Here is a 10,265-nt window from a genome sequence, read left to right as displayed (position 1 = left end):
AGTGGTATTTAATCAATTTGAAGATAAGGGTGGAGACTACCCAAAACCATCCCGCTGCCTCGTTGTGCCCACTAAATGCGCTCTTCGATGAGTAATGGTCATACTAGAAAGCCTAATTATATTAGGCTTAAGAAAGACAGCGAAATAGTATCCTGTAAATTATAAAATACATGGAGTTCAATTTTGCAGCTTTTCTTGGCTTACGCACCATAGAGAATGTCAAATTTGTAAAAGCATAATGGCATACTAGCTAGAAATCCATGGTTTAAAGCGTGGGTTTGGTACGACAGAACATGCCAAACATATGCATTTACTGTTTCAGCACACAGCAAATCATTTGACTTGACTTATGTATTATTTTGACCTTCTGAGTGTCGCAATAAGACATAATCGACGATTACACCGTGCACCCTAATTAGTCGTGTGACTTAAATAGTCACGCATCGTACTTATACGAAAGTATACTGTGCATACACCTTAAATAGTCATACACCACAATTAAACATACACCAAGATTAGGCAACAGCAGCCATGTATTCTGTTACTATACTTTTCATTCGCAACCTCCAAGTGTTTTCTAACTTTAAAACAGGCATGGTAGAAGAAGTGCCGCGCAAGCTTTGGCAGATCGTTCCTCTCTGCGATCGTATACGGTGCACAGACTGGATGGAGCTGGCTCAAGCTCTCCGACGCTCTAAAGGTCTCTATGGTAGAACTATCGACTTATTTCCTTCGCTGTTTCGCTCCTCGGATAGAAGGGTGAGCATGAACAAGGCTCGCGACTGATGGAAGAAGCGTGTTGACACAGCTACAAGCCTAGAGGACCCTAAGCAGCTCAAGTATGCGAGTCGAAGACAACGTATCCGACATCAATTCTTTGTAAAAGCTCTGGATGGTAGGGGCGGCATATTATCGGAGCACTGGATGGGGCTGTACCCATTTTTACTGACAGAGTTTCAAAGACTACGGCGAGCTGGTGTCAAGCTCTCGAACCAGCTTGTCGCTGAAATGGGTGCCGTCCTCATTGAGGATAGCAAGCACCCACGCTTCAACTCTCGCTTTAGTGTCAAGAACAAGCTATTTACGAGTCTTCTGACTCCTCGTCGCGCTCAAGACTTCTTGGAGCGCTACAACATCGTCTACAGATACAAGGAAGCTACCAGGTCTGCAGATATTTAGTGGTACATTGTTTGTATTCATAATGCTTAAATGTATTTTCTGCTTTTTCCAAAAGGACTTACATGGCAGCTCCAGACCCCTAAGGGATCCTTCTGTGTTATCGCTGCACGCGGACTCGAGCCCCCGATATTGCGCGTGGAACGACGCGGCTAAATCTCTCCACCAATGCCGTCGTTTATTACGAAAGTGCAAAAATGTCGCTCGTGACCTTTCTTAGTATAAACCGGTAATAGTCGTTCACATAATTAAGTCGTGCACCAAAATTGATCATGAGCAATTTTGAGCATTTGGGGGATGCACGGTAAATAGTCGTGCCACGACTAATTAGGGTGAACGGTGTAGAGGTCACTGCAGAAAAGGGACCCGCTTGGCTGGGCGCCCCTTCGGCGCCCCCGCGCTCGCAATATGGAAATAGAATGTTCTGGAAAGTGTAGTGCTCGGCTCGCTGGTGAGCTCAGCACTGGGCCCGCCTCGCACCCGCTCACCTTAGTTGGCGCCGCGGCTATGGACCCACGTTGCCCAGCCCCTGGTGTGTTATCCCAGCGATGGGCGTGTGTTTCTCCTATTTTCTCGTTTGTTACAAGTACTGGCGGAGACAGAGGACATTTTTGAAATCTACACACGGTACAGTACCCCTTAAATCTAACTGCTACTAAAGGATGAGTTGTTGAATCCTCATAACAGATTGCAACATTCTGGTCCAAGGACTTGTGACGAGTACTACAGTATACCGCACGTCGAACGTTGTAATCAAATGTACTTATAACTTCCAGCGTTCAGTTGAGTACATGTAGCTGAACGCTGTTAGTATTTGATCACGGTGATCGATAGTATCGAATCGATACTACAATCACGAAAAATACTCACCATGTTCAGTTTGTGTTTGTCATATCAAAAATACTCACCATATTCAGTTTGTGTTTGTAAAAATACGAATCGTCGTGCGGTAATCAGTGATTACTAATCACAGCCCATGTACATGGCAACAGCACGACGATTCGTATTCATACAGCCACGAAAAATATTCAGTAAATTCAGTTCCTGTTTGTCGTATCGAACTCAGTGATCAAATTTGAATATCTACCTAGCTGCAGAGACCAAACACGCTTTTATTCTACCATACTGACGGTAATTTACTCAGGCTAGCCGTGACTGCGGAAACAGCGGCCAACAATGAAAGTATGGATTATGATCGTAAAACAGATATATCTTACGTCAATCGTGCAATTCTTCCATCTTGCTGTATGGTGCTTACAGCGTCCAGCGAGCTGACAAAACCATGTCGAATATACAGCAGTGGAAGTGAGCGAGGGGTGCCGCAGCAAACCCGCACGAGTGTCTCGCAGGGTATCCAGGATTGCGCGGTCGGTAAGGCAGCGCAGAAACCCAAATAATTTCTCAAAAGTAAGAACCCCCCCAGCACAGTTCGTCTTTAAACATTTCAGAGCCATGAGCCATAAACCGTGAAAATATCGTTTAGTTATAACAGCGATGATAGAACACAAGATACCGCTCGCTACCGTAATTAACTTGTCGCGGCTGCTAAGACAACGAAAGATGCGGAATGATTAATCTCGATGAGGAACAAGACCACATCGGGTGAAGGTTCGATTCCCACATTGCAATTTGCTCCAAAGCTGTCAGATGTTGACACCCAGTGCACTCATGCGCCTCGCCCTCATCTTCGCTGTGATCGCTGCAGCCTGTCTAGCTTCCAGTGAAGCCTTCGCTACGAGTCCCGGCAAAGCTAAGATATCTAAGGTGACTTTACTTGATGCGCCAGGTCAAAGACTTCTAAGGGCCCACCGCGCTGCTGTTGAAGACGAAGATGACTCCGCAGAGAGGGGTCTTAGTGCCAAAGACTACGCGGCACCAGCCAAATATGGTGATGATTTGGGGATTGACGTGGCGAAAGCTACCAGAAACACTGCGTACTTGAATGAGGTGGCAGAGCAGTACCAAAAGTACAAAGACTTTCTGAATCAGTTGATTCAAAGTCGCAAAACAAAGAGATCCTCGATGATTTCGTATGAGCGTCGCGGGTGATTTTGTGCATCTTCGGATCAAGCAAGTGAAGTTTTGAACAAGCAGCATGTGAGTCGCAAGTATTGGAGATATACTGGTTGGGTTGGTTACGCTCTAAAAAAAGAAATGTTTTTGCAATTTTCGTCTTCCGATTTTTTTTCGATATTAAAACTGACCCTTCAGCTACCATGCTGGCTTCAGTTATCGACGTCAGCAAAACTGGATTGGGAACACCATTTTTTTCGCAGTTGTACATATAGCTGACCTTAGTGCTGGTGTGTACTGCCAGCACCTGTATCTTGTTCGCGTTCACTGTTTGGCGTGTTGCCACTGACAACTCAGTGATTCTGCGTACGTTCTCCTGTGTCTATTGGCACAATGTAAACGCTGTTTCTCTTGTTTCCACTGCCACTACATGTACAGACTACTGTATACCACTGTAGTACGAAGGTCGTGATGATTAAATGGATTTACTAGTAGTATTTGGTCAATTTAGTATGTCTGTATAGTAAGCCGTACAGGAAGGCTCTTGAAATCTGAACTGAAAGCATCACTTAGAGGCTGTCCGGGGAAGTGAGAGTATGCGTTCGAGGCTTGTAGTTAAAAAACTGAAATCGAAAGTGTATTGAGTCAGTTGCTCTTGTCTTGCTTTGCTAGCTCTTTTCTACTTTCCTCCATAGTCCTCCTAATCACATGTAAATCCATATACAAAAGATACATTTCGTCGACAACGCCTATACTCGTCATAGGCGTTGCCGACGTAAATCACTTAAGTTTTGAATGTGGACTGGATATGCACAAATCTGACCCTGACATTAACCATTTGGGATCAGCCAATCAGATAGCTCCATTCGACCCACTTTGTAACGGGGTACGTAGCCCTAAGTGTACCCTGGTTACATGAAGTATGACACGTCATACTTCGGGATATTTGGTACAAGGTACCAAGGTCGTCCAAAGCCAACTATTGGTTGATGACATTGCATTTCTATAGGTGACTCTACTCGCTTGTGTTGGGATTCATACTCGAGTGCAAGCGCTACAATTCGTTTGTCTTGTGCGTCGGTGAAGCTGGCCCGCATAGCAAAACATACTGAGAGAGAAGGCATGCATCTAATCTAGGAATACTATAGTTGATACCAGCACGATTGGTGGCTCTCGGGCTGGAGCCTCGACCAAATTTTTAGGATAGGTCTTAGGATCTGCTAGCCTTGTTTACAACACGTTTTTCTCTTGCGTCTAATGCGGCTACCAGCCGAACCGCAAATACGACGCTATGCTGGCCGAAAAAGATACACGCTCTCGCGATATTCACAAATCAGTTTCGCCAGTCGGCACAAAAGGATCTACCAGAAGCCGTAATCCGAAGATCTTATTGGAAAAAACAAAACAAGGTGTGGATTTTGTAGAACGCGGCAAAATGCCGCGTTTAAAGGGTCGTTTTCCTACCCTCTTTTGAAAAACATGTCAAGCGCGGCATTTTGCCGCGTTTGACCACGAAAGGGTTAAACCCAAACTTAACCTACCTATAAATATACTCAGTTTACAATCTACCTTATTTAGGTCACTTCGCTCTCTTTAACTAATTAGCCAATAGCACGGTACTGTAAGGCGGGTATTTATTATTAAGCAAAATATAAAAATGCTTATAGTATTAATATTTTGGTTTTGCTATAATAATATTTTTATAAAAGTTTAAACAAATACATACTTTACATACAATAAAAGTGATTAAAACATTATGTACCGTGCGCGCATGCATTCGTCGAGTGTGGTGAACGGGAGCAGATAGCGCAATGACCGTGCAGCCGCGCGCCTTCATTGCACGGTGGCAGTGGTGAGTGCCAGGTGAAGTAAAAAAGATAGATATTCGCAAAGTCCCTACAAAAAGCGCTGGTCGTGAAGCCTACTTTAATATTAAAAAATACTATCGTCTCTACTTTATAAAGTGTGTGGAAAATAGCATCGCCGAGCTCTTACAAATGCGGCCTGTGAAGCTTATATTAATAATATTAATACTATTAATGTCGTCTTTACCTTGAAAAGTGTGTGGAAAATAACATCCCAGAGCTCTCACAAAATACTGGTCTGTGAAGTCTACATTAATAATAATAAATATATATTTGAGAAGTATGGAGAGCTCTTAGAAAATAAAGTGGTTACTGTGCCCGATTTGAAGTACATACGACAGGTTTTGCGTAGCTAAATGTAAATACGCAATCGTCAGCACAGCTCGCCTTGGTGCTTACATCCAATCAATGTGTTTCGTTCGCGGCAGTAATGTTAACCTTTCGTCCAATCGCGAGGGCGAGAGAAGGTCTGGTCGTGCAACAGATCCAGTCAGTGTCGCAGGTCGGCAGATATTGGCCAATCAGGGCGCGAGTTATTGTGTGACGCTTTTGGATAGATTTGTAATTTTGGTATATTTATGTCAAGTCAGAAAGATAGGCGCGGTCGGTACGATGGGAAGAAACTCTATTAGAAAGGCCGAGTGTAGCCATGCGAAAAGGCAAGAAAAAGCAGCAAGAAAGGAACCGGACGGACTTATTGACAGACGGACAGACACGCTACAAGGTTAGAAGCGGAGCGACTAGCGCTCTGGGCGCCCGCTCCGCGGACGCTAGGGCATGGTTGGTTGGTGTAGAGAGGGGCGACCACCTCCGCTGCGCTGCGGTGGGCTTAGAATTTCTACTTGGACCACAGCTACATATAATATAAGTATGCTGTGATCTACTTATGCTACGTTCCAAAACAACACCGCACACAGTATCTATAGTGCTCACATGTTATGGTAGACATGGCCAGGGTTTATCGTGATCTGCAAGATGAGCACCATCTTAGCCGGGAGGGTTTTGTCAAGTCAGAAAGATAGGCGCGATCGGTACGATGGGAAGAAACTCTATTAGAAAGGCCGAGTGTAGCCATGCGAAAAGGCAAGAAAAAGCAGCAAGAAAGGAACCGGACGGACTTATTGACAGACGGACAGACACGCTACAAGGTTAGAAGCGGAGCGATGATTGGCCAAACGATTTGCGCTTTCCGTGTGTCATCGAAATAGCCTTAAAAATTCTATTCGATCAGTCTAATGAGGCAGGGGTTAACATTTTAGCTACTGGGCGGATTTGCCCTTCGTAGAGGTTCGGATAGATAAAACAAAAATATAAATTGCAATTGGGTATAATAGAGTCAAATGATTTGTAAAAGCTGACGTAATACAGATTAAAAAATGTAAATCGCAATTGGGTATAATAGAGTCATATGATTTGCAAAAGTTGATGTAATACTGTATGATAGGGGTCTCTACCTCATAATTTTCCAACAAATGTTTGCAAATTATGAGCAAAACATACATGTGACGAATTGTATTAATATTTGGTAGAGGTCATATTGGACCCGTAACAAAGGATCAGTAGTTAAAGGGTTTATAGTAACTCCAAAATTGGTGAAGTTATTGTCAATTCCGTCCAAATTCTTACTTTATTACCTACTGACCGAATCGCACATTAAACCCACAGGCTGATCTGATTGGTCAAAATAGAAGCTAAGCAAATTCGCTTCAGCAACTTCCCACTCGCACTTCTGCAGCAACGTATTGCCTGGCGGAGGTGTGCATTATTATGCAAGGGTGGTGCAGCGTCTAACCTGGTGGAGATGTGTAGTATTATGCATATCAATTTCATTAAGCTAATGTTATTGTTTTGCAATGTTGGACAGAAAGAGCCTAGTCATAACATTCTCGTATTAATGGAGGAAGCCGTAACAAGCCGGCATGACCACCCCAACACTGAATTTCATTGCCTCTACGGATGTTACTGCCTCGGATATTCGCGTAAGGACCTTGCTCGAATTTATCACAAATCGGCAAAGACGATTGGGAGCTGAATCAACGTCTACGAAAAAACCGGGACTTACCAGCATGATGAAGCAAGTTCAACGCGAGCACTGACAAAAGCACATCTAAAGTAGCTATTTGAGCGCTACAAGATGCAACCGCTAGCCTATTTCGAAGAGGCCCAGAAGTTTACTCAAGGCTCATCAAATGAGCATTTTGAAAACATCTGTGTTGAAAAAACTGCACGATTGTGGATTTACTCACAAGGCGCTTTAGCGAAGAGCGATGCATATCAAAGACAAAGACGTGTTTCGCTTTGTGGAAGAGTCAGCTCTGTCGACCGGTGCCACCGAATCATTGTATTTTAGATGAAGTTTCATTTGATAAAAGTGGAATGACCCGCAAGCGAGGTTATTAGCTTGGGGGACACAAGATTGCAATTCGTGGTGATTTTCAACGTAAGCCACGCGTTTCAGTCCTGGTGTTTCTGGGAGTTGATGGCATCATTGACTATTATATCACTGACAGAACATTCGAGCAAATCAAGTTATTCACGTGCTGCAGCGATTTTGCCTTTTCAAGTCGTACGGCCTCGCTGAGGTCGTTCCGCGTGGTGATAGACCTCGAGGAGCGGTCGATGACACTGAAAAAGAAGGGAGACGTTATCCCGTTAGGTGCGACAAGAGTAGAAGAAACCTACGCGGCTACAATATCGTCGACGGTGCGTTTGGAACCCGGACGTCAGGCCTTAGTGAGATCGAGCGTTCGTGGAACGATGAAGGGCCACTCATTTGTGTTGGTCGAGTGCGTTCTTCCCGGAACGGACGCGTCTTTGAGAGTCGCGAGGACGTTGTGTTCCGTGACGGATGGAACGGCGTTGGTCGAGGTGCGTAATGCTTCCGTGGAAGAGGTAGAGATCAAGTCGGGCGCGGACGTCGTTGCCGTGGCTATCGTTCCCTAGTCTGCGGTCACTACCAGGACTTCTAAGCCAGGTGGAGCGACCAGGAACATATGCGCAGTGCTGAGTACGGTGAAAGAGAACGTGACGGCCGGAGTTGGAGCGAGCGAGGCTGTGATGAGTGCCGCCATGCACGACAGCGAGGAAGACGACTTCGAAGAGGACGTTGAAGACTCGTCACTTGGAGCAGAGCAGAGGAGCCTCTTCGCGAAGATGTTGAAGGACCTGAGGGACTTATTCGTTGAATCTTCTAAGAAGCCTAGGAGGACGGATCTGCTACGATTCTACATTGACACTGGAGCCCACGCGCCAATAAAACAGCCTCCGTACAGAGTGTCGAAAGCTGAACGAGATGTCATGGAGGCTGAAATTCAAGAGTACCTGGATCTCCGACTTATCAGACCGTCGACAAGCCCGTGGACTAGTCCTGTGCTGATGGTACGGAAGCCTGATGGTGGCGTAAGATTCTGCATCGATTATCGGAAACTAAACACAGTGACCGTGAAGGACAGCTACCCAATGCCTTTGATCGACGACATCCTGGACGTTCTGGGGAACGTGAAGCTTTTCTCCACGATGGACATCGCTTCGGGATATTGGAACGTTCTAATGGATCTTGACAGCGCGGAAAAGAAGGCTTTCACGAGCAAATTCGGCCTCTACGAGTGGTTGGTTATGGCGTTTGGCCTGTGTAACGCCGGGCCTGCATTGGAGCGACGGATGGGGGACGTTCTCGTTGATCTCAAGTGGAGGACGTGTCTCGTCTACTTAGACGACTGCGTTGTCTTCAGTGACGACTTTCCGACACATTTTATTCGGGTACGACAGGTTCTGGAACGTTTCCGAGCTGCGGGGTTCAAGTTCAAAATGAAGACGTGCCGTTGGGGACGTGACCAAGTGGCGTTCCTAGGGCATACCGTGACTCCGACTGGAATACTACCGAGCCCTGAGAAGGCGAACGCGGTGATGAACATCGGGAGACCACACGACTTGCACACGGTTAGAGCATTCATGGGTCCGACAAGCTATTTTCGACTCAACATACCGGGATTCGCTGCGATTTCTGCGCCGCTGGGACGCTTGAAGCAAAAGGACGTCGATTTCAGATGGAGCGACGACTGTGACGGCGCATTCCGTCAACTACAACGAGCACTAGTGAAACCACTGATGCTGGTGTCTCCGGACTTCAAGAAAAGGTTCAAGCTCTACGTGGATTCGTCACACTTAGCGGTAGGAGCATTTCGGATGCAAGAAGTCGACAAAAGAGACAGGGCGATCGCGTACGCGAGTAAGATGCTGGTTGGATCGCAACGGAACTGGGTTAACAAGACAAGAGGAACGACAGAAATTGAGTGCTGGGGAATCGAATGGTCGACACGCAGGTTCCGGTGTTATCTAAGGCACGCGGAATTCGACCTGTACACGGACTATCAAGCTCTCACGTGGAACTTCGGCGAGACAACAAGAACGCCAAACGCCAAGCTGGTACGATGGGCCATGGAGCTGTCGCAGCTACGGTTTAAGATATACCACAAGCCTGGAATGTCGATGGGACATGCTGATGGTTTGTCGAGACTGTATCACCGACCGGACGCAGTTATTGTTAGCGCCATCCGGATGGCGGACCTTCTCAACGACAGTGAGGAAGAGACTTCTGACGTGCAAGTGCCGATTCAGACGATGTGCAGACTCAATCTGGAACGCAAGTCTTAAACGGAACGCTGGGTAGGATCGCCACCGATGTTCCAATCCCAGTCGGGGAGCATGCCGAGGCTACGGATCCTAACGGAGAGACTGAAAGAAGTAACCAAAAGACAGAGGATGCGTCTGTAGCCACGCAAACGGAACAGGAAGAAGACTCGCAAGGGAAGGCTCTACAGGCGAACTCATCACCGATTGACGTGGTTGGGTTGGGCTATCACAAGTTCGTGGCTGAACAAGAACGTGTGCCCTGTATGCGAGCACTGAAGGTGTTCCTGAAAGATGGAGCCTTGGCTCTTGACCCTCAACTGAGAGTGAGTGTGTTGCAGATGTCCCCGCACTACTTGATTCGAAACGGAGTTCTGGCACGTCTCGTACATCTAGGAGCACGTACCGGTCCAGCCAGAACGGTGTGCGTTCCAACTGTCCCGTTACCGTTCATTGAGACGGTCCTGCACTATTGTCACGCCGACATCTTCTCTGCACAATTAGGGAGAGCGAAGACGACGGACAAGGTGAGACGCCACGCATATTGGCATGGGTGGAGGAAGGACGTGACCGAGTACGTGC

General features: G+C 46.4%; 1 protein-coding gene across 1 annotated transcript; it reads left to right on the top strand.

Moving 5' to 3' along the window:
• Positions 1-2,844: 2,844 nt before the first annotated feature.
• PITG_09739 (secreted RxLR effector peptide protein, putative) lies at positions 2,845-3,225 on the top strand (the record flags this gene model as incomplete). The annotated part of the gene is made up of 1 exon (XM_002903289.1): positions 2,845-3,225. One exon carries the CDS (start codon positions 2,845-2,847, stop codon positions 3,223-3,225), a length of 381 nt encoding a protein of 126 aa, XP_002903335.1.
• Between the last annotated feature and the right edge of the window lie 7,040 nt (positions 3,226-10,265).

The sequence above is a fragment of the Phytophthora infestans genome, genomic scaffold, assembly GCF_000142945.1.
Source record: "Phytophthora infestans T30-4 supercont1.15 genomic scaffold, whole genome shotgun sequence".
NCBI classification, from domain to species: Eukaryota; Oomycota; class Peronosporomycetes; order Peronosporales; family Peronosporaceae; genus Phytophthora; species Phytophthora infestans.
This window is presented reverse-complemented; position numbering and strand designations above follow the sequence as displayed.